General features: G+C 29.0%; 2 protein-coding genes across 2 annotated transcripts; both read right to left on the bottom strand.

The window, feature by feature from the left end:
- LOC113553663 (fatty acyl-CoA reductase wat-like) lies at positions 1 to 7,815 on the bottom strand. Its single transcript, XM_026957123.1, has 8 exons — positions 7,621 to 7,815; positions 5,994 to 6,242; positions 5,593 to 5,723; positions 5,403 to 5,512; positions 4,624 to 4,813; positions 4,052 to 4,312; positions 1,330 to 1,587; positions 1 to 94 (listed from the first exon to the last, which is right to left on the bottom strand). Exons 1-8 carry the CDS (start codon positions 7,813 to 7,815, stop codon positions 1 to 3), a joined length of 1,488 nt encoding a protein of 495 aa, XP_026812924.1.
- Positions 7,816 to 24,446: 16,631 nt separating this feature from the next.
- Positions 24,447 to 26,795, bottom strand: LOC113551059 (homeobox protein vnd; the record flags this gene model as incomplete). Its single annotated transcript, XM_026953085.1, has 3 exons — positions 24,447 to 25,985; positions 26,178 to 26,365; positions 26,753 to 26,795. Coding segments are annotated over 3 exons (945 nt in total), but the record flags the coding sequence as incomplete, so codon positions are not given.

The raw sequence follows: 26,795 nt of genomic DNA, 5'->3' as shown, positions 1-26,795 counted from the left end.
TTAAAATTTACATAAATATCTTATACACGTCCAACACAATTGTAATACGAAAAAGAAAATAATAACAATTAACATTTTATGCAGCCAGAACAACCTGAAAATTTTAAACAATAAATAAATCTATGTACTTATGTGTACAATTTAAATATAGCAAAATGTTATTATTTTGTCATTTTGCACATTTTAATAATTAATTGATACGTGCTATATAATTTAACCAAAAAGCGTTAATGCGAATATAAGCTTAAAAAGATTCATGCATTATTGATATTTAAACTATTAAATTAAACTATTTAGGACTATTTGATTTATTGCTTAGTGAGTTACAATTATTTTCCCAGGCATTATGAAAAAGATATCAAAAATTTATAGCGCATATTTTTGCATATTTATTATCAATATTTTCTGTGTGTAATAAATATATTATTTCTAATTATCTATAATCGAACACGTTTAAAAGAAGAACAAATATTTTTCAATATTTCTTTGATACCTATATTTTAAGAGAAGAGTGAAATTTAAAACCCTGTATATGGCACCGCGTATATAATGTATCAAAATGTGTTAGTATGATAAAAGTGCAAAATATCAATGGTGTAGTAACGATATAAAACAATATTATACAGAAATCATATCAAGTCATGCAAAAAATATATTTTGAAACAAGTTAAAACTTTTTGAAATATAAACATTTCAAAATGAAATCAATCATCTAGTAATTTATAATATACTATAGATATTAGTTAAGCGTTTGATTATAAAAATAATTATTTAAATAGAAAATTCATATGACAAAGTGCTAAAATGTATGTATATAATTTACTAAGTAGTAAGCAGTACCTATACTTATAAATAATCGTGAATAGTCAATAGCAAAACAAACATAATACATTTTTTGTTGATAGGCGTTTAGAGCTTTTGAACGATTTTGTTCTAAATTTAATACTCGGATACACCGTTGTTGGAACATATATAATTTTAGCACATTTAGGTACCTATAACGATTTTATAAATGTCTAATTTTTTTATAACAATTATTTGCAAGTACGTATATTGGTGCCTACTATAACAATGAATATTTGTACTATAAACTAATGGATTTTTTTTTTTTAATCCGATTTATTTATTTATACAATAATATTTTGTTATTTTATTTTGATATCTATGCAATTAAATGATAAGAATATTTGTTTTATTGTTGTGAACGTAAAATACCATGTCCAACCACCTCCCAGAATCTCAGATTACAGTTAAATGTTTATCATCTAATAATAATATACAAGGAATACCGATATTCTTATATAATAATATAATAAGTAAAATATGTACTTTCGGTTTCTAGATTTCGCTTCGACCATGTTACTCAAGTCTTCGTGTAATATGTGTTTTCTAATCCCGTAGTAATAGCTTGATGTGTATTGTTTCCAGTTAAAATTTTCCATGCTGAACTCAAATTTATCGCGGTCTTCTTTACTTAGAGACGACAATAATTCGATGGTGTTGCTGTTGTCGAATTTCCATTGTTTAGAAGTAAACATTTTAAGTAAATCTGTCATAGCTTCTGTCTTCGAATACATTTTCAGCATTCTGTATAACATATTGAATTTACTTAGTGTTTCAAAATGATTCATCTGATTTAAAAATAATCATATTGTTACATAATAGTTATATAATTTGAGTAATTAATAGTAAGAATATGGTTTAGGTTTTAGGTTGGTTGGTAATTACACTAAGTTTTTATTCAAATGTTCAATGAACCCCTTCTGTGTACGGTGCCAATGGCACACATCTAAATTATATTAATATTTCAAATTCTGAGCGGAGCGATGAATGTTTTACAATAATGTGTGTATTTTGTGTGTGGTTATACAGAATGAGTAATTGAAAAAGTAGTTAAAGGTGATTTCGAATAGCAAATTGGATTTATACTTGTCTATACGTAGGTCTGCACTCGAAAGAAATAAAAACTAAAAACTTTATCTATTTTATTATTCTACTAATAGATAGTTCCAATTTATTAGCTTTTTTCGTGAATTTCGATAAACAAATCTTCAAAATGCTTTACAAGTCATGAGGAGTTGTTTATTTAAAAATTAAAATTATCAAAAATACATATATTCACAGTACATTTTTATAAGCGATTAAAATTAAAATTTTGACAAAGTTCGTTTTGTTTCAATTATTGTTGATAAAAAAAGTTTGAAAATTAATTACGATGTTAATTATTTTTTTATAATTTATTAAAAAAAAAAACATTCGTTTGACCTTAAAATGTTTAATCATAGGTACCATGAATTTTATGTTAGCAATGTCGTTTTCAAAATAATATGTAGATTTATTTAGATTTTTATTCACATTGTTTTCGTTAAAATACTTTAAAGTGGTATTGAGTTATAAAAGTAACTTATAAAGTTAATAACACTAAATATAATGATATATCTAAAATAAAAAAAATAAAAATGAATAAACACTCATAATAATATGTATTTTTATAATAATTAATTTTATATTAATAATATTAATAACTTCAATGTTTTTGGTAAATATTAATAATTAATAACCTTTTGTAATACTAATAGTAAGATAATTTATTTTTATACTTAGACTATTTTCGCTCAGAGTTCTTTTCATATGATACAATATGATGTATTATTGAATTATAAATTAACATATCCGTTATATCGATCTTTTCGATACCTACTGCATTGCACAGTAACTCAATGGGCAATAAGGGGCAAGGACCCACCCTTATTTTCAACCTAACTTAAACAGTTTAAAATGGACGTATCCGAGTTGGGTCCGAGATAAAATTTATGATAAAGATAAATAATTAATTGGGTCCGTCTATAAAAAGAGTAACATACTAATTGGGTCCGACTATAAAACGGTAACACACTAATTGGGTTCCATTATAAAAACTGTAACTTACAAGTATTGATATACCTACGATATTGTTATAAGCAATAAAATTAACCCATGTATAAAAATATATTGCCAATTTTCACTCAATAGCAGTATTCTAGATGTTAAACGGTATACTATGTTAGTATCACTTGACATTTCAATCTAGTTGTACACTTATTAGCTCTTTCAACATGACCAGAAATTATTATTAAAGGCTGTAGGTTTCATATCGCACAAAGCTGGTGGAGAAAAATACAAACTTTAGAACTTAGTAATGAATATAAACAAAATTCTGAACTAAGTAAATACTTAAAATTTTTTTTTGGATTACCATTCTTAAGGCCTGAGGAAGTTGAGGATTGTTTTATAGAAGATATAATGTCTACTCAACCAAATGATCAACGTATAGAAGAATTTACGGATTACATATTAAATAATTATATTGACTCGGAAACAGTTTCCCCCCCTAAAATTTGGTCAGACTTCAAACCATCAACAATGAGAACGACAAATGCCTGTGAGGCTGTGAATCTTTCCACGCTCATTTTAATTCAAAATTCTATTCCGCAAAGCCTAATTTATATCAATTTATTGAAGTCTTGAAAACTGTACAAATTGATAATTACATAAAAATTAGAAGTGGGTAGAACAAAAGAAAAATTATATCAATAAAAGAAAATTTTATTGAAGAAAAAATGATGGAAAAAATGCAGGGTAAAATAAATCGATTTGAATTTGTAAAAGTCCTTTCGTTTAAATTTTTACCAACCACGTGAATAATTGTATAATATTTTATTTACTGATATTTTTTTAAATTTTACATTATATACCTATTAATATTAACATTTTAACATTTTTTACTGAACTTATAAAACTGTAAAAAATATCTTTTTAACATCATTTTTAATCATACCTATGGTCTAATTTATAGATTACTGACAGTCCTAAGTCTGTGAAAATGAGAAGGGAAATGTTTTTTTGCACGAATCCAACTAGTGTAGTACCCTAAAATATCCCGGACCCAACTAGTTTTGTACCTGAAAAACACCGGGACCTAACTAGGTTAAATAAGGGTCTTCCGGACCCAACTAGTAAACGCCGTTGAAAATATTTATTTATAACAGGTCCTGTATAATAAATCTCTTACTTGGGACTTTTTCCGGTCATGATTAAAAATAAGTCCATAAATGCTGCCGGTATTCGGTGTAAAAATAATTTCAACAATAATCCAATCCACACGTTAGTGTACAAAATATAAAATGTATACCACATTGATTTCAAAGGAGGAGACACGTAGTAAACATCGTGCATTCCTTCCATGTATTCAGACCATTTCAACGGGCTATCAATACTTGAAACGTAATTATAGATTTTAGGTTGTTCGTTTACTTGATTACAGTCTTGATGTCTGAAAATGATCGAAATCATTTTATTATGCTGAAATGCGCGTACAAAAAATACGAAATATTGTTATACATCATTATCATCCGAGGTAAAATAATAATAATAATATATATTTAAATGAATAATTAAAATAACAACAGTCATTGAATAATACAGTTTGATATTTTCTTATATTATAATACGAGTACATAGTGTAGATAGTTAATTTGGTTTATATTTATAATAAATACATAATACAAATATATCTAATTTTATCTAGAAATCATAAGTCATTTTATAATGTATTATTATTGCCATATTATATGTATTATATACCTTTTAACGGTATCCCACATAACACTGATTAGTGCATTGGCGGTATAATCCACTGGGATTATATCGGTTATTTTGTCCTTGGAAAGCTGTAGCGTTCTTAAAAATCCGACCATTACACCGGTAAGTATTCCTGTCGGTCCATTCAAATTGTTCAACCACCCTGGTTCAGGTTCAGAGTTCGTGCATCCGACTATATATTATACGAATTAGTATTAATGAGTAATAAACTATTAACTAGCACATGACTTGACAAGTGTATGGCAAGTGTATGGCGTATGCATGGTGCAGTTCGAGTTATCATTCATATTTTATTAACAGATTTGAAATACGGCTGTGTAGAGATTTCCTAATTGGTGAGTGGTGACAGTTATAACTACACACACACATATATATATATATATATATATGCGTGTGAGTGTGTGACATAATACGGTTTATAAAAACACATTTATACGCGGTAAAATACCTAATGTAATTCCTGCCTTGTGTACATATACACCACTGCATGGACACCAGTAGCGTATTTATGGGGAACGGGTGTGGGAGGGGGGCGCTGGAAGTTTAAAACGATTTAGCAAATAAGAACAGAAAGTTTTATAATTATTTTATAATTTGATATTATGGTTATTACATACAAATATACAATATAATACATTTTTCTTTCGGTCTGCCCCTTCAATTACGTATAGGTATTCCATACACATTACTCATACACACTTGTATACTATACAATTAATCACTAAATATACCTACTATATATGATCAAAATAAACACTTACTGATCGATGGACGAAAAATAGAAATAGGCAAACGGTTTTCGTTTGTTGATATCAAATTTTCTGTGATTGCTTTTGTAAAAGAGTACGTGTTTGGCCAATTTCCTAAAATTCTGTTATTCACGTGTAAATTACATAGGGCCGAAAAAAATATCCATCGACAAAGTCGTTATACAATCTATCAAATAGTTACTTAGATTCAGTAAATTCGTCTACACCCAACATATTTTTTAGCTCCATGGCTGTAATCGGAGTTGGATAGTATTGTTCTCCGATCTCAGTTCTAGGACAGTGCGAATAAGCGGTCGACACGTGTACAAAACCCTGCGAAATGCAATATGTGACATAGTGTTCTTTAAATGTTACATTTTATACAATCGTATGTTTCTATCCGGACTACTCGTAGTTTGTATAATAGATATTTTATACGAAATAAACGGGTTTTATACATACGATAGTAGGTAGGTACATATGTGTTACAATATTGTAGTACATTATAGCCACATTGTATTTACGTCACAGTTGTGAAACCATATACCATAGAGTATTACTCTATATGCCATGTATACAATATACAGACTTATATTCATATACCTTAAGGTTTCTCATCTGTGACGCTAATGACAATAGATTGCCGGTTCCTTGAATGTTTATTTTTGCCGCCGACTCTAGCGCTTCGTTGAATTTGATCGTAGCTGCACAATGAAAAACAAAATTCACATTTTCTATGGTCCAGTTACGATCAGCTGTCGATAAACCCAAAGATTCTTCTGCTATGTTTCCATCAATGACTTTGATGTTGTTCATAAAATCAGGTTTTTCATTACGAAGTCGATCGAAAAGCTATTAAAATTATAAAATAATAGTATGTATTATAAAAATAATCCAACACCTCATAACTATCTATACATCAGTATTCTGAATACACATATGTTTGTACATTTTTTTTTTTTTTGAAAATCGTGTATTCATAATGAATTATATTATTACAATATGTGCCATATTAAAATAAATTGCAATGTTTTATATCTAGTAGACTTTGAGCTTATAAACCGCCATTAAGTAGGAAACTGTAATACCTAATTGATATGTGTTTAATTTGAATTCGATAATACTTTTTAAGATGTATTAATTATATTAAATAATAAGTAATGTTTATATTTATTAATAAGTCAATAATTCTGAACTGTTGTGTATGGTATATGATAACCTATAATTTTACCAAGAATATTTTATGATTTATTATTTAATTACATTTTTTATAAATAATATAGTATAATGTTGAACAAATTTACACCAAAAACATAGTTATGTATAAATATTTTACCACTTAATTTTTCCGTAAGTTTTTTTTTAGATTTCAAGTAATTATTTTTGCTAATATATATATATATATATATATATATTAATATATTCCATTTTTAAAACAACATAACAAGTTATAACAAATAAATTATAAAATATTTAACAATAGATTAATACAATATATGTAATATACAATAACGAATAACGGATTATTGGCCATTGCACAGTATTATATTTATATTATGATATATTTATTCCATACATATGAACATATATATTTTAAAGCAATACAAAAATAAATGTACAACGCTACAAGCTTATTAATTTGTAAATATTAAACATGTACATTTGATTAACATTTGAATTACAAAGAAGTTTATTTCATTTCATGACAATACTATATTATGTAATACTTAGATTTTCATAATATTAATTTTAGAAATGTACCTATTGTTCACAATGGAACTTATGTAAACCAACTCAAATAACATTTATACTTTGTATTGTTAACTATCATATTGAATAGATTTTCAAACCATCATTCATTTTTTATCGCATTTTTTAATAACCCGCAGTTGAGATTTCAAAATCCACACAATTTAAAAAAAAAATTATTATTTATTAAATTTTTTTTTTTTTTGTAATTCAACATATTAAAACTATAATAACTATATACATATGAGCTCAAGGGTATCCTTATTTAGAAGTTGAAATTTATTATTCTATAAATGCCTTTTGATATTATAAATTATAATTAATCTTATAATATTAATACATAATTATAATTATTATATTATGGTATCATATTTATTGGATAAACGTAATCAAAACATATATGGTAAAAACTCGTGATTTCATATAATAAGCAAATTATTTAATAACAAAAAAACGTTTACGTATATACTTGTATACTTACAGATTCTCTGTAGATATCTGCAACCCTCTGACTGGCATCAAATCCTTTTTTACTCCTCACTAGGATCGCGATATTTTTTACGGTACAAGACCTGAGCAATTTTTCAACGAGTATTTTCCCCAAAAATCCCGTACTCCCAGTAATTAAGAACGTGCCATTTTTGAATGTTTCGGCTATACCACCGGCCGTTTCCATTGCGCTTATCGGTTTGAGCGGTGCACTATACGAATTACTAAAAAAAAAAAAAATGATTAGGTACGGATTATTATAGTACGACTGCGTTATTGGAAACGACAATCTAGTATACTAGAATATACCTGCAGCGAAGTCTCCTCCGTGGATTACCAACTCAATCGGCGTTATGGTGATAATATTTCTATACTTATCTATCATATATGTGCGTACGCAATACGTACCTACTCATAGCCGGACATACTAAGGCGGATACAACAGTTGCGGTCCCAACTATGTTTCCAGGCGTTCATCAACAACTAAAAACCATAAAAAAAAAAAAAAAACCCATTTACTAATGATAATATCATAATGTGCGCACTCACCCTGAAAAATCAGTTTGGAAACTACAGCCGATGGATGTGTTGGTTAATATATAAATACTATTTATATATTATACATATATAATATATTGTTATGTTGTGATATAAAGTTATGGTGTACGTGTTGACCAGGCGCTACTGTACGCACTTTTACTGTTTGTGTCTTACACTTTACCGCACGTTGTACTTTATTCATTGTAATTTAATATTGAACCACCTTTAACCTTAGGTATTCATAATATGGTATACTAAACGAATTATAAGTATTTTTTAAGTGTTTATGTATATCATGTATATCTATAACTAGGTTCAAAATTTAAATATAAAAAGCGACAAGATAGTATTGCATAGATTATTTTATTTTATTTAAGTTTGATAATATTTAAATTATAAATACATGAACCGTCAACATAATATATTTAAAAATTACGTAGGTAGTCCTTTAATAAATAATTTGAAATTATTGGCAAATTAGTTTCCAGAATTTATTAATGAGTTTTCAGACCAATATAAAAATAAATAAGATTGGTGAATAGGGTGGGCGATATAAAGTATGGACTTTACACATTGTAACAACATTCAGCAAATTGATTTTCAGTATTTGGATATTTGAAAATTATTTACGTCAGATTAAAAATGGTAGACCTACCGCTCTACCAGTGGCGTATTAAGGATTTGTTAAAGAGAGGAGGTATGACTAAAGTAGTCGATACCAAACTTCCAGGGTTTTATTAACTATATACTGATAATTTTTTTATTTTTTTGAGTTACCCTAGCTATCTAGCTAGAGTAATATATTATTATTATTAATTTACTATTATGTTATATATTTTCTAATAACTTAGGTATAATAACAATTATAGTGAATAATATTTTTGAGAGTAGACATATCGATTTATCTAAATATTGTTTCAAAACATTTTAATTATACAATATTTTTTTTTATTTTTTAAGTCGAATATAAAATCATATAATAAAAAAATTTATAACCAATTTTACTCTAAGGTTACTTAAAAATAATTTAAAATGATTTTACATCAATATATTGCATGTAGATGAGAGTGAAAACAAATATTGTGCTGATATTCTTTTATGTGAAACAATGAGTACTAGGTATGTATTTTATAATTAGGGAACATAGGTAGCTATTGGTAAAAATAACGAAATAAAAATTATTTTTAAATTATACGTTTTTAAAATTTTATTTTTTTATAACAAACAATGAAAAGTTTAAACTTACTATATCTATATGTATTATGTACAATATTTATAATGTAATATAATGTACAAATAAGCACAAAAAATTCTTTTCTAACTTGTGTACCTATCGTATATGATTAGGAATTCATGTATTAAATTATATTTATTATCTAATACGGGGCCAATAAGGATATAAAATACACAAAATACTGTTTACAGTAACTTAATTAAAATAATACAATAGCTTATAGCTATTTTGATTTGATTTCTTATTGGTTTGAAGCCAATAGGTCGAGGTTATACGAATGTGAGATCAATTATATTTATAGTGAGTAGTGACGAAATATTATGGTAGTCAACGATAATTTTATAACAGAACTCAAAAAGGTACCGTTTATTTATTATTCATTTTATCAAGGCATCTCATTTTCATAATTGATTTGAATGTGTAACAATGATTAGTTTTATTTATTGGCTTTGATATACTTATTATGTAAGACAAACGATATCAAGTCAAGTGTTCGAAAATAGATTCTCCTACGATAATCAAATTTCATAAAAAGCATTTATTATAAAAGTTATCTTTTATATTTATTTTATAAAACGTATTTTGTGTTAAAAGTTGAATATTATAAGAGTATTTCTTACCTACCATAACGTTACGACAACAAGACGAATAGATAAAATAATAGGCTATACAATAGCAGTATATGGTTAGGTATACACAAAAATTATTATTCTAATAAATTAAAATAATATACACTATTATAAAAATAAAAATACATGTTGTGTTGTATATATTTTTTTTATTATTGATCGTAAAATACAATTTAACATCAGTAACAAAGGCCATTAGTTACAAAGTAATATTACATATTGATTAATTAAACAACTAGATTAATGCGATTTTTTTTTTAAATTTTACGATTATATAACTTTGTTTGAATTAATCATCTTTCAGTTTTGTTTGTAATTGGGTTCGAGTGCAGTGTCAAGGTTGTGTGATAGATTGTGCCCAATCCGGTCTTGATTATACTTTAAAGTTTAAACAGTCGACTATTATGTGATTAACGTATAGTTCAGTTTTGCATGTTTGATGTGTGTGTGTGTGTGTGTGTGTGTGTATGTGGGCCATGTGGGCCGTGTGGGGGAATCCTCTCTGGCCGTTTACCATAGATGATTTTGGTGTGACCAATGCGATGTCCGTTGAGGACTGTTTCTCTGTGAGATTTAAATTTGGGTTTGTTATGCGTAAGTGTATTTCACATTTAATAATATTTGTAGGAATAGATATGAATTTTAATAAATTATCATGAATTTGAAAAGAAAACATTTATTTAACAAATACTTTTAAAATGACAATGGATTTCAATTTTCTAGATTCAACTGCAATAAGAGTAATAAGACATGCGATTTTCGAACACATAACCCATGTTCATGCCAATTGTACATCTATGTATTATATAAATAATAATGTCTAAATAAATAACTATATTTATAGAAGTGTATAAAGTCTATATTATAATATTATTGTAGGTCTATCATTGTTTGAAAGAAACGAGTTCGTGGATGCGCGTTCATCACGTTCACGTAGTATGTATTTATAATGAATAATGACGTCATGTGAATGTCACTAATTTATATAAAAAGTAATTTTATAATCTTAAGGGACAATTTTTTTTAGAACAAATATGATTTCTTAAAATATATTATCGTTAAAAAGAATTTTAACTTATCATGATAAATCATTGGATACGGAAATCGATTCTAGGCAATTTCCAAATGGATTTGATAGGAACACTAAACATATATACATTGTCAACTTTGACTTTTAATTCAATTCATGGTAATGACGATAAGTAATTGTCTATTGTCGCTGTAGCAGGAGACTTAAACGCTTGGTTTTAAGGTTATACGTATTGAACACTTAAATTCTGCACGTTTAAAATTATTGTGCTGTTTTGGTTTCTAGAAAGCTACCTCTACGGCATTATTTATTTTATCTCTTAATCTCTTATACACAAATTTCTAAATATGATTTAGCTTGATAAATTGACTAAGTCAAATACTAATGTTAGTACACTATATCTTAAACAAATTACTTACTACATAAAGAGTTCGGTTGTATCTTTTATTATACTATGTTCGTCAAAAAAACACAAATTGATCGCGTATCTAAAAATTAAATTTTTTCCACCATGCGGTAGTTACTATGACTGATGTTGGGTGATGCAAAAACTATGAAGGATTGTGGTTGTCGTCTAGTTGTGTTTTCTCGGTGAACAGAGTATAGTCGAATAATTTTATTAAAAATGTACAAATAATTAATATTAACAAATTCGTTAATTATGTATGTAATCTATAAAAAAATTTATTTTCAATAATTCAAATAAAAAATTTTAAATTCATCATTAAATATTTAACGATTAAAATGATACATTAAAAATCTTCTTTCTTACTGACCTATTATAAATTCTCTTTTATAATTTTTATAAAAAGTAATTTTACTGTAAAATCCTCCAGTAGGCCGTTTTTTGGAATGTCCTTTAAAAAAAAAAAATTAATATAATGTTTGATATGTACTGCGCCGGTCCTCCAACGGCGACCTTCGATACTCAGTGATGTGTGTACGACCTATCAGATACGTCCGCAGCATTGTATACCCCATTATAATCAAAACTGGTTTTTCTATCACGCTGTCACAAATGGTAATTATAATGAAATATCTATTATCAACATTTAGTATTAACTTAATTTTTTTTTAAATTTTTTTTTTCAAAAAATTGACTGAGATTAAACCTTTAATGTAATTGTTTAATATAATTTTTTATTTAATCATTGAAAAGTTAGATAAGTACGACTGCTTTTCGAAGACTATAGTCATTGCATTATCTAAAATAACTGATTCATATTTATAATAATGTCGCGATAATTCGAACATACGAACATAGGCTAATCTGAAAGACACGGTAATCCTAATGGTTTTGAGTGTATATCGCCATCACCGTTCTATTATTGTGCTCATATATATTTAAAATAATAATAATAATTAAATAATAATAATAATTTAAAATAATTTAAAGAAAAAATGTAATCAATTATTATATATTTATTGTACTCCAATGGTCTATACACAAATTAATAAAAAAAATGTTATATTTAAAATGCAAGACTTTTGTCTGTCAATTTTCAAAGTTCATAGTTAATCTGAACGATTAGTTACGGATTCAGTAATCCTAACGACCCCTTTCACCAATTCACTTCGGATTAACGTGATCCGTGACGCTATACTGTACATCCAAATTGAAGACAATTGGCTAATAATTTAAAATTGAGGAATTCAATAAATTATGTGAACAAATGTAAATAAAATCATCCAACGATTTATCTAGATAACATTACTATAGTTCATATTAAATTTTATCTAGATAAGATTGTATTTATTTGGACTCAACACTGAGTCTACACTCTGTTCAGCAAGAAAACGCGCCGTAGGCCGACAAAAATCAGTTTTTCTGCACATTCCCAAATGATACCCAATTATAAGCGAACCAGTTTTGATACCATGGTGACGCGGGGGGTTGCGCAGAATCGGTGCGTTCTCTTGCTTGACAGAGTATAGTTGACATTCGACGACAACGTCCTCACTCCAGTTGCAACATTATTCAATAGCCATCGACCAACGATTGACACCGGAACACTGCAGGTGACCGGAGCAGCGGTAATGTGGACCGCTGAATACTATAGCAGTATGGAAATATCAGTAACCCTACAAAAACGGCTCTTTTCGGGGCCATAACCAAAAGCCCGTTTATTTGAGCTTCACCGATCAGTGTGCAGCTCACAACCTATAGCAGCCACTTAAGTAACGTGCTAACGGTGGTTCACCCTACCCCGATTGTAGATATAGTCATTGCCAGATAGATTGAAACGGCGGTGGCCGTATATTGCTTTGTTAAGAGACTCACGGGGTCAAGGATTACAAGTATTACATATTTTAATTTAATTTAATGTTTCTGAAAATGTTGACGTTTCAAAATTTTATTTTCATTAATCTCATGATTTTTAATATTTTTCTAGTTTTGAGAAAAATTGTGAATCATTTATTATCAATTAAGTGCCACTGTTATCAAACATGTGGTACGTGGGCTCGTGTCCTTATAATAAAACAAAAATATTCTCAAAACTAAAAAAATATTAAAAACCACGGTGCCAATGAAAATAAAATGTCGAATCGTCAATATTTTCAGAAAAATAAACTCTATAAAATGGTTATTTTCAATTTCTTTGAAAATAATTATTAAATAAAAAATTATTGAAGTGAAACTTCTTTACAGAGGGTACAAAAATAAAAGGCGATGGTCGGGCACGATCGGAATCACGGTCGATCGTCACGGTCAGGCCGTCACGGACCGCCCCTTTTGCATATAGTAAATAAATTAATAAATAAAATATATAAATAATAAAATTAAAAAAATACAGTTCTCTTGAAAATAAAATTGTAAAGTGTGTTATTTTTATTTTATTCCTATACACACCTAATATCAGTTGCATGACTGAAAGAAGTTTCAGTTCATCTGCGCGTACTTGTTACACTCACATTTATGTTTTAAACTTTTTATCGAAATATTAAACTAAATTAAAATATGAAATACTTGTAGTTCTTGTCCTTGTAAGTCTTAAGAAAATTATGAAATCTCCTTTATTTCAGGAGGTATTGTAATGGGTTAATCCTCGCGGAACAACCTGTATAAAGGCATATATGGCTAGTTTTTTTTTTTTTTATTCGAATAGATTTTATACGTTTATTATTGTATATTTTATTAAATCAAGTATGTATAATTATTTAAAAATTAGGTGTGTTTTTTAAAGTATTACCATTATTTATACCGCATTTCATAATTATACTCTGTTCAAGCTAAGAAACATATAGTCTGCAGCTGCTGACACAGATATAATATACTAATACTAAATACACCGTCTTCGAATATACCATCACAAAATAAGCTGAAACATGACGTCATATGCAAAAATGACAACTCAATAAATAAACGTTATCAATATTAGACTATTATCAATTTAATACATATTATAATGTTATTATTATTTTAAAATGAGAACTTTCTTATATTAGTCTATGTATCTAAAAACGTTTGTTTATCGAGTAATATTTTTGGCAAGGTGGATATATACAAGTGTACAAAATTCGATAGTAAATTGATTAAAAAATGTACACAATTTGTGATTTCCACCGGGATGCGCTTGCCTACCAGATGAAGGCTCAAAATGTTCATATTTCTATACAAAAATACAATGCACGAAAAGCCATACAAAATAATATATGAATTAAATTTAAATAATGAGTAACTTAAATGGATTTTGATTAACACAATTATTGTTAATTACTTCCATTTTTGGGGGGAATAGTGTTTTGCGGAGTAGATATAAATATGCTGCCTACTTGTGTTATAATTAAAAATTAAAATTTATTGTAACCATTTTCATATTAAATATAAATTAAAGTAATGGTAAATTTATGATTTCCTTGATTTGTTTACCTCTTCTTAGTCTCCTTGTCATGATATGTTTATTTTTGCAAAAACAAATTATAGTTATTCTATGAATGGCATAATATTTAAAATACTAGGTATTACTAAAATATACCAGTGGTGACATATGGTTCGGAAACTTGGACCATGAGGAAAATAGACGAAAATTCTCTATTAGTGTTTGAAAGAAAGGTACTAAGGAAAATTTATGGACGAACCTACAAGTGAATGGAGAATACGTAAAAACAAGGAACTTCAGGATTTGTATCAAAGACCAAGCATTAAAGAAGATATCACCAAAAGAAGACTGAAGTGGGCAGGTCATTCTTGGAGAAAAACAGGGTCATTGATAAAAATAGTACAAGAGAATGTACCACAAGGAAAACGACAACTTGGAAGGTCAAGGTTACGCTGAGAAGATAGGATTAAAGAAGACATAGAAAAAGTGAGACCAGGAATGGACTAGAAAGAATTAGCTTGGATTAGAAACATGGAGGCAAATCTGTTGGACGACATGGTCTTGAAGGCCGAAGTCACGGAAGAAGAAGAAGAAGAAGAAGGTATTACTATATATATATATTTATAATATTATTACTCAATAGAAATATGTATTAAATTTATATGTATAATAACAGTATTCACATCATATTATCCAAGTGTACTCTTTTGAAGTTATTCATTTAAGTACTTATACAACATACTCTTTCTAGTTTCTGTACAAACGTGGTTTAAAATTTAATTTTTTTTATTCATCAATTATGCTTCAAAGTGTTTTGTGCCAGGGTGTAACTCTAGGTTACCCAAACAAAATCAAATTTATAAAAAGCAGGGAATAAAACTGCCTTTTGTATTTCATCCACCTAAGGGGTAGATATTTCTTAAACTAATTAATAATTAGCTTTTAATTATTATATTATTATTACCTATATACGTATTATGTATATTCAATGAACAATATATATATTTTTTTTTTTTACTAAAATAACAATTTATTAAATAACACAAATAAAAATACAAGTATACTGAAAACAATTTGGTTTAACTACCACTTTAAGCAAAGCTTGAGTTGAAGCCTTGAAGGTAGCAAGTTATTTTTTTTTAGAGATCACACACTATTTAAAAATTACAAAGATAACAAAAATACAATATACTATAAAGTTATAGTTATAAAAATATAAATTAGGTACTTAAGCTTACAATTCAAATATAACAAGATTTGATAAAGATTTATTTATATTAATATTATTATTTACTATAAGATACTTATTAAAATTATTGTTAGATAATTAAAATGTGTATGTCCTATTTAGTCTACACATTTCTAACCAATACCTTTTTTATTATAATTGACGTTTAGATCATATCTTATAGATACACGTTTACTTAAATTTGAATTAAATATTGAGTGATTTTTTACTGTAAAAAATATGGAACATTTCTTGTAAAGGGTAAATACCTACCTAATTCATTACTTTTTAGAACATGATTGATACTATTAAGATATTAAATGAATTACAAGTACCATATACACATATAATAAATTTTAAGTTACATTATTTAAAATTAAAAATACTAATTATATTAGGGCATGGCGTCCATAGCCTTTGTAATTTCTAAATATACTAAATAGTAAATATTAAGTAGAAATAAATGGAAAATGTTTTATGTGCCATACAAACTGTAGTAGTTTTGAGGCGTCATCGGGTAGTCAGCGCTCCCGGTGGCAATTTCAAGTGGTGTACTTTTTCGGCCTGCTATAATGGTACAATATATAAAGTGTTTACACCGTAGACCTTATACAAATAGGCGGTAGACGGTACATGGCAGTAGTTCCGGCGTCCACACGTTAGAGCGCTGATCAAGGTAGTACACGTACACTGCACATGCGCACAAGAACCATGGGATTGTACAATCATTGTAACCGTGCGTCTTATCAATACTTATACCGCGTACTATCATAGTTAGGAAAGACCGCACCACCCACCCGCATCCGCCCAGGATATCCCGTCTATTAGTATAAGGTCTATGGTTTACACCTCTATATATCCACCTTGATTCTTGACATATTATGGTGGCGTGTTTTACTGATAACGAGAAGACGGTTATCTAGTGTTAGCATATATCTGTGCTTGCTGATTAATGCGAAGGAGCGTGGCCCATTCGGTGTAAAAGACAAACCGGTGTTACCTGAGTACCCGACCACCGGCTAACGAAAACTGGTGGCCTCAAACTATGTTTCTTAACTTGGAATGTATACTCAGTCTAGACCAGATGAGATTACCATTCAATTATTACGGATTCGATTATTATATTTATACTACAACCTCATAAATAGTTAATATGACCATAACATAACGTACAAGTATATGTAATAAAATTCCTAATGCAGTTCTTGTTTGTTGTGATAATAACATATTGGTAGTCGAAACGTACAAGAAAATATTGAAATACAAGTGTATTTCAAAAGTTTATGGATGAAAAAGTTCTTTGAAATTGCTATATAATAAGGTTAGTATTGTAATCGCACGAGTGTTGCCTACTAATTTTTTTTTATAGTTTCAATTTAAAGGCTCCGCAGTAAATTAAGAAAAAATAAAAAAGCTTAACAAAAATTTTGGCGAGGTGAAATGCCCGGCCGACAAGCACGATGGGGTGGTGGTGTCCTTATGTCTAATTAGTATGATTATAATTATTCTAATTGTAAATTCAGTCCCATTAATAAGAGATCAAGAAACTTTTCAGTTTATTAATTTGGGATAAACGACCACGTTGTTCACCATATGGCGAGTTTGATGCTATCGTCCGGATGCACCTCTGAAATGATAATACCGGTTTCTGTATTATATATGTAGAAACCAGACTACTGGTGTAACTGGGTAGAGCGATTCCGGTTATTCTAAATTTAGCGTCCGCTATAATATCGTTTCTCGCGTGACCGTTAGATAGCACCACGTTTATCCTAGAAAGTAGAATTACCTCGTTACAACCCTACTCATAATATACACTTATAAGTCTACACTCTACGTAGTAAATTTTGTAAAACACAAACTTATCTAGGTATTTTTTTTATGAATTTGTTAATTTTAAACAAATATAGGTACATTTTGGTAAATTACGAGACTTTTAGGTTTGTGTCTCGTTAGGACAATAGGTATTAGTCACTTCTTACTAAGATTTCTTTCAAGGTAAAAAAAAACTGCATCATATACGAAGCCGGAATTTAAGACTAGATTAGGTATTTTTTAGTATTGTTAAGTATATCAGTACACGTTCTCACACCTCCTCGATTGTTTATATTTTATTTAAAATTTGCTATGTTGCATTTTGATATTTTGTAATTCTTTATAGTACTCGTATTATACTAACATAATTATCTATTACAATTACATGCCATCTTAGGCCTATGGCCAACATTCGCCGCATAATGCATTTACTTTCCGGTTACGGACTGTCTTAACATGCTGATCGTTACAAATGAACGCTAAACGAGCACGTATGACGTCAGCATGCGTACAATCGGTGTATTATACGCCAGCTGACTGTGCCAACGGAACTATATATTATGTGGAGTGCGAGTCTGGCCCGGGTATGTGCCGAATAAGGCGCAGCACGTGCAAACATGCTCAATTGATCTATAATTATTGTGACCATACTCGAATTTCGGCAATAACGATAAGTGATTGTTATAGCGCGATGTCGTTGTACACTTAACGAAATCGAGTGTCGGAATAACCTAAAACGGTAAATATATTAGGTTATACTAATACAAACTAGGTGATTAAAAATCACGTCCCTGACATTCTCTGTGGGCCAATCTTCGAGGACATCCCTAATAGACCATAAGAAGAGGTGTCTCGCACTAAAGGAAGCAGAAGAGACGTTCAGGATCTTCTACAAGATGACGGTGGAGATCTTGATGCTCAAGGAGCAGGAAGAAAGGGTGCGGCAAGCCACAGAGGCCAACAAACGGTGAAGATTTAGAACGGGCATCGTGGGTGGCAGGCTCATGTCGACCCGAGAAGAGGTGCTCAGGACGAGATGTTTAGGACGGTTGGTATAGGCCGGTCCAAGAAGATCATGCAGCTGTACATATATATATATATTATCAATGTTGTAAGGGGATAATGTGGGGCATGTCTCGCGTATCCCCATTTAAGTTGTAATTACCTGTTCGCCCTATCGGGCCCGTGTTCTACATATACATAACAGCGTTCGCAGAGGAAGGTAGTTCCCGGACAATTGAGGGCTCACCAAATTGTATAAACCGTATGATTAATTTTATATTCAATAAGTAAACGTTGCTACATATGGGGGCTGAGCAATGTGAAAACAGTTCAGCTCTCATGTCGTGATTTACAAGGAAATAAAAAATAAAAAAAAAAGGTGATTAAAAATCACGATCAATCGAGAAAGCATCAATAGAATCAGAAGATATAATTTTTGAAGAATGACTACTGTGCTGGCGATAGTTAACGACGACGCCAGCCGTCTCTGCTTGACGATGGGGTTCTCGGAACGTAACAGCGACCTCCGATGATGACAAAAACTGCAGTCAGGGATTGACGCATGATGCTGGATCTACCCTGTCTCCTCATGTGGCATTAGGTTTTACCCAGTTCCTTTGAGCGTCTCACAAGCCACGGGACGGTTCCGTGCAATGTTGGATTTTTTGAATTGTCACCGGACGCTTACACATTTGGGTATGAAGCACAAACTCAGTCAGTACACGCACGGTTCTATAAGGCCTAACAGCTACTGTCGAGAGAAAATTAATGAACACAACAGAACTAAATTACAGTCTACTTAGAATCAAGGACTTGCTGGAACAGTGTATGTACTTGCTCGTATATATCATCGCAAAGTATCACATGTATGAATTTAATGAAATTGACAAAAAAGATATGCAACGGAAAAACATTCATATCCACTGGAAAATGCGGAATTAGTACCCGGATCAAAATAAAGAATACGAGTTGGTTCCCAATAATAATTCTTAATTAATATCTGATTATCGTGTAACTGTTTAAATTGGTTCTCAATGTTTCTATACGTAGGTACAAATAGGTAATATTATTAAGATCTAATAACTATGATTTGAAGAATGTGGGAAGAATTTTTATCTACTTAATAACGAATTTCATATTGTTTATGAATTGTTCAATCGAAAACCTAATCCAGAATTTTATTCTTGTACAAATATTTTTTATAAATTAAATAAGAGATCTAATGTGAACATTTTTTTAAAAATTGGAACATACCTAAAGTCAAGAAAAACAGTTGCAAAGAAAATGTTTGTTGTCGAACAGAATAATTAAATAAATAAATATTGTGGCTACCAAAATTTTAAATTTACATTACATAATTACATAAATAATAAATTTAATATTGTATGTTGTAAATATATATATCATGCTTATATTATTATATAAGCGGTTGATTAGCAATACTGTAAAGTTTTAATCTGTAAGACAGTTTTTAGTTTTAAATACAATAATGACTATATAAGAACTAATAATTCGTATGTTACCCTTAGACTACCGTTAACAAATTTGTAATGAATAGTTATAGACTATCTAGGAACAAATTTTTCTAACTCAATGGTGTTCCATCCACTAAATTTAGTTGAATCCACACTATTAGAAAAATATTAACGATTTAAATTAATGAATACGTGCTCGTGAACATCCAACGGAGCCGATGTAAGTAACTAAGCATTACTTATTTATTATTATACTGCCATGAAGGAATAGTATTACTAGAATCATAACACATCAAATTAAAAGCGATTTCCTCCTTTGTCTGTATCATAAATACCAATAAATATAGTCATTAAAGGTTCGTAGTATTGAAAAACATAAGATAGTGAATATTTGAGCCATTTTGTATATATATAACTCTGTACAAAACTATAAAATGACAAAAATAAAGACTTTGTTAATGAATTAACAAAAATGTTAATTTATTCTTATACAAAATGTATTATATTTTAACTAGATAAACAAATAATCATAATAATAATCATCCTTTTAACAAATTACGACTATGAGCTATACAAATATTGCATTTTTACATTATAGATAAGGATAATATAAATATCATATATGAAGTAATGGATAAATCTTATAAACTCAAATAGGTATCAAATATATTCTCGAGGAACGCTAATGTTTTACAATAAAAATCTATGAGCTAATATTGTGTAACAAATAAAACTAACAACAAACTTTTTAACGTTTCACAAAATAAAATATAAATTGTTTTAGTATATTGTTATTTATTTTACATACATACACGGTATACATGATGGGCATGGTGTGTTATTTTGGTCAAAATTTTTTCCACGAATCATTTAGAATCAATAATATCGATTTTATACACGGAAAGCGTTACGAAAATTTGAAAAATGTATACTGAGATAATCAAAAATTAAAACCTTTAATGTTATAAATTTATAACATATTTTCCACCATATTTTTATGACTTACTTTTACTCGTATTATTATGATTAATTGTTTTTGACTAAATTATGATATTTTCATAATCCAAACATAATAAATTTTAAAATATTAGTTGGACAGTTGGTACTTATAAAAAAAAAATATTAAAGTATTAATTTTTAAGTAAATAATACGAATAATAGCAAATAATATTTAATTTATTTGTAAATGAGCTTAAATAATAATTAATTTTGCTAATTAAATTAGATAGGTAGTGTATATTATTATAATATTTACATATACCGAATTATGCCAATAACATATTATTTCAAGGTACTTTTTTATAGTGACGTATTATTATGATAAAATTTTATAATTTTATTACTCTACTTTTATGATTTTAACATAATATTTAAATCTTAAAATTATATAATGGAAAGATAAATGTATATATATATATATATATATATATATTAATTGATTGAATTACCTATTTTCACCGTTGACAAATGTACGAGTTTGATAGATTGCTGCAGTGGACACACATGCACTAACTACTATAGGTCAGCTATAACTATTATAAGTTATTACGTTACGTTTGGTGCTCATCAATATGCATGTAAATTCAGCACATTGATAGTGTAATGTATACTTACGTAAGTAATAATCGATTCCGTATTAAGACAGCGACTACAACTATTATTATTCTATTATAAATCTACTATAACTTTTCGTACAATAATTTACTTAGGTAATTATATAATCTATATACATATAATATTATATAGGCAATTAAGATTTAAACTCGTATTTGAGCACTAAAAATGTTTAGCACAAAAACGGTTATAATAAGTCGTCGAATCAAATTTTTTAAGTATTTATGGCGATCGTTATTCTGGTTTTGTTAAAAGGTGTACCATGTAAATTTCATCGGTATTATTATTGATTTGTGTAATGAATATATGCAAAACTCTATCGGTGGATACTGAACTGGCATAAAATAACCAATATTATTAAAAAAGAAAGAAAATCCAATTTTGTATGCATAATATGTATAATATGTATAATAAAAATAAATAATTTGCCAATTATTGATTATTATTAGGTATATTATTACTATATTAGGGTTATAATAGTATTATGCATTAGCATTATACGCTTTATCAGAATGGAACGTTAATTTTACTTATTTATTACTAGCATAATGTACTATAATAACAGTAACAATAACAATGATACAAATGAAACATTTAAGCAATACAAAATAATAGTTTAAAACATTTAATACATCGTGCAATTAATTTTTTCCTTAAAATGGGATGGAAAATATATCGTTATATTAATTAAGTCTTACTTTGTTTAAAATTTAAAAATTTAAATTAAATTGACCAATAATATTGATAGAAAGGTGCACTAATTTATCAGCTATAATAAGTGATCACTCTTCTATACTTACTCGAGCTAAATTAATTATGTCTGAAATAAAACTAATTAAAACTATTGGCCAAAGACACAATTTATTAGTTGTATTCAATTGTTATAACTTTATAAGTATAGCAATATTATAAAATACGTGTCGATTGATATAAATGGAAATGTATCAATTGCGGATAAAATGACCCTTTATATATACCAATTGCGCTAGTTTTGATTTAAGTTCGATAGACCAATTGCACTTTTTTAAATCAGATCGATTGGCTAAATATAGTAGCTATTGATAATAATAACTATATTAAATTAAATAAGGAAAATTTATTAATTAGTTATAAATATAATAAATGTAGTTTTTTCCACATTTATTTAATTATATTAATTTTTGGAAATTATTTAACATAATTAATATATCATTAAGACATAACAACTGCTTATCCGTTTTACTAAGAACTCGTTTAAAATGATCCATATTGTAACATTAAATAATTCAATCTAATACTAGATACACGATACACAACTAACAAAATAAAAGTATCAGCTATCATCAATGTGTTATTCAATATGTATAGTATTATTATAATTTATAATCAATGAAACAATAGGTATTAGGTAGCCTAATAAATACCTGATCAATGATGAAAACTTGTTTTTGTCTACTACTCAAATTAGTCAAATACCCACATACTTGTGTACTTATGCGTAATAATAATGTTTCATAAAATTCCGGATAGTGGGTATACTTTAACATTAAACCAATAATTAATTGATCGAAAAATAAATTTTTAATTTTCAAACATATTTTTAGTAAATGCTAAGATGGATTATGTTTAATTCAATGTCGATTGAATTAGATTGAACAACAATATTTTCATACTTAAAGGTAAACTAATATTTAAATGCAAGCGAGATTAGTATATTGACAATAAAAATAATTAGCTCGATTGGTACACTGGCCCTACAAAATTTTGTTTCGGACGCAAACGTGCAATTGGTCCATTCCCAAATAAAATTAAGGTATAGTAACCAAAAATGAAATTCATTTATAAAATTGTTTGAGCGGGGCAACATAAAATATTATTTTCAGAAATCATTTAAATGATACCATATTATCTAGGCCTATTATTGAGAATATTTTAAATTTCCATAGTCATATAAAAGTTTATTTTTACAGAAGTCACCCAAATGTACATAATATGTTTACTTTAGTTCTATCGAAATTCAAAAACGAAGTTATATCGAATTAATGTATTATCTTATTCAAATAAGAAAATAAAATTTAAAACAAAATGATAGTGTTAGAGATTGATATAAATATAATTTATTATAATACATATTAATGATTTTAAGTCTATTAAATTTAAAATATTTGCTAATTTTAGTTCATTGTTTAAAATAATATCCCTAGCAATCTAAACAGCGACCTACATGTTTTATTATTATTACCAGTTCTAAAAATGTAATATTAAAAATATATTTTGATTTAATATAATATTATATTACGTGTGTTTAATATTTAATTTGTTTGGAAAATTATTATTACACTTACCTTTCTTATATTATTTCTTTTATTAAAGTACATTATTTATATTTTCCTTGATTTATTTATTTTGTATTGTTTATACTAAAAATAGGTGCTTATGTTGGAATTTATATGCGCATATCAATACGATCGAAATAGAAGAAAAAATTTGTATAAAAGAAATATTCAAAATAAAATTAAGTATACTTTACATGGAATTTATATATTTTTACAATTGACATTTAGAATGTTTATTGTGTGAAATCATTGTAGTAATTACGACCAAACGTATAACTAATAACAACAATAAATGTAATAAATACATAGTATGCATTATGTACATACAATGTGTCTTTTATTATATCAATACTATTATGTCTAATATCTATGCATATTTGAACAATCCTAAACAATTGTTGAAAAAGAGTTTATAATTAATGCAAATGCTAAAAATTAATTTGAAGAATATTATACAATTTTATATTAAAAAAAAAAATAGGCATTGAATAGAGTTAAAAACCGGAAAGATCGATCAATGTGGTTTTAAAAAAAAAAAAAAAATTCACCTCCATATTGTGTAGTTAAAAATAAAATAAAAATCATAGACAATAAAAAAAATGATTCTGATTCTATTTTTTGTAATACTTCTGTATTATAATAATAATATCATAGCCAATATTAACGATCGATATAAAACGACAACTGGACGAAAAACGTGAAAAAAATAGGATTTGTGGAAAGTTGCGAGCGTAACGCGTCCCACCTTTTCTTATATGCCGCGCAGAAGATGGTTGTTGTTTTTCAGGGGTGCAGTTAAAATCGTTTCCGTGTTATTGACAATTTCGCGAGACCTGCATCGCGAAAACCGAAATGCATCTCCGCGACATTTGTTTTCACCCCAAAACGCCAACCAATATGATTATAGCGAATCGTTTGTCGATTAACACACGGACGCGCGTCATTCGGAGACCGTCGTTGACGTGGGACACTCGTCGATGACGTTTATGGAACACTCACTGCCGGCGTCGGACGTGTCCTGCAGCTCATCCGTCGTGGTCGTGGACGACACCCGACTTCCGGGTTCCTGTTGGAGGTACGCCGCCACTACGGGACCGTACTCGTAACAGTAGTACGGAGCGGCGCCGGCGCCGGGAGGGAAATGATGTAACCCGTTGCCGAATGTCGATTGGGGGTGAAGGTAAGTGACGGAAGCGTGTTCGTCGCCGCCGCGGTGGATGCGTTGGTGGTGCACTTGGCTTCGGTGATGTTGGTGCAGTTGCTGTTGCAACAGTTGCTGCATTCGGTAATCGCCACTAGCTGCTGCCGCAGCTGCCGCCGCAGCAGCCGCTGCCACCGCCACTGCGCCCTGGGACCCGTGTCTGGACGAATGGCGGTGATAGGCCTCTGATGACGTCTGGTGTACGGCGTCTTTGGGACACTTGTCGTCGCGGACCAGTACTTTGACCGCCACTCTTTTGGCCGGCGGACTGCCTCCGCCACCTCCACCACCCCCCGACGGCACTTGCAATTGCTTGCGCTTGGTCTTGTACCGTCTGTTCTGGAACCATATCTTCACTTGAGTCTCAGTCAGCTTAAGCGAGTGGGCTAGGTCGGCACGTTCCGGGCCCGATAGATAACGCTGCTGGTTGAACCGCCGTTCCAACTCGAACACCTTCGACAGTGAATAAAAACTATACCGTTAGACGTTGAATTATATAATAATTATTTAGGTACGTACACAGACGGCGATTCGCCAAAACTTTTTACTACTTTTATACTATTTAATATAAATATATATTTCTTTTTTATTAATATGTGTATTTCAATTAATTGATTTAAAATGTATTAGGGATATAATACTGACCTGTGTGTGCGAGAAAGCGGCCCTAGACCGTTTTTTACGTTGTTGTATGTGCAGTGGTCTCTCACTGTGAGTCCGTAGAAATCGTGACAGTGCATTTCGGTGGTCCCCTGTCCGGTTAAATATAAAATCACCATTACCTAAAAGTTCGATTCTCCTTCGGTATTCGATATCATGGAATTTAAGATCATCTGAAACACGTAAATAAACTATAAATATATTATGTTTAAAGAATCACTAACAAACGTATCGATGGTCCCTAATCCTAACCAATCTATCTTAACAATCAAAGTTTGAAGTCAGGGGATGGGATTGGCTAGGATAGGCTTGTAACCTTATCTAACCCAAACCTACATAAACTATATCTATAACCTCACTATTTACCTACTTTACCTCTATAAAAATAATAATAAGTGAATATAATTTCTGCTTAAATGTTTTACTTACTCAGAACTTTAGACTTATGATATAAAATTATGGCTTAATGAAATATTATAATATGTAGCTAATAGACGCGAACGCAGGAAAAAATTTCGTGAGGGGAGGGGGGTTAAAAAAATGTACATAAATATACATACTATTAATTTGTAGGCGAGGTAATTTATTTTTTGTTCTTGATAT

The sequence above is a fragment of the Rhopalosiphum maidis genome, chromosome 2 (assembly GCF_003676215.2).
Source record: "Rhopalosiphum maidis isolate BTI-1 chromosome 2, ASM367621v3, whole genome shotgun sequence".
Classification (NCBI taxonomy): domain Eukaryota; kingdom Metazoa; phylum Arthropoda; class Insecta; order Hemiptera; family Aphididae; genus Rhopalosiphum; species Rhopalosiphum maidis.
Note: the sequence above shows the minus strand (reverse complement) of the source record. Positions and strands in the feature narration are given on the sequence as shown.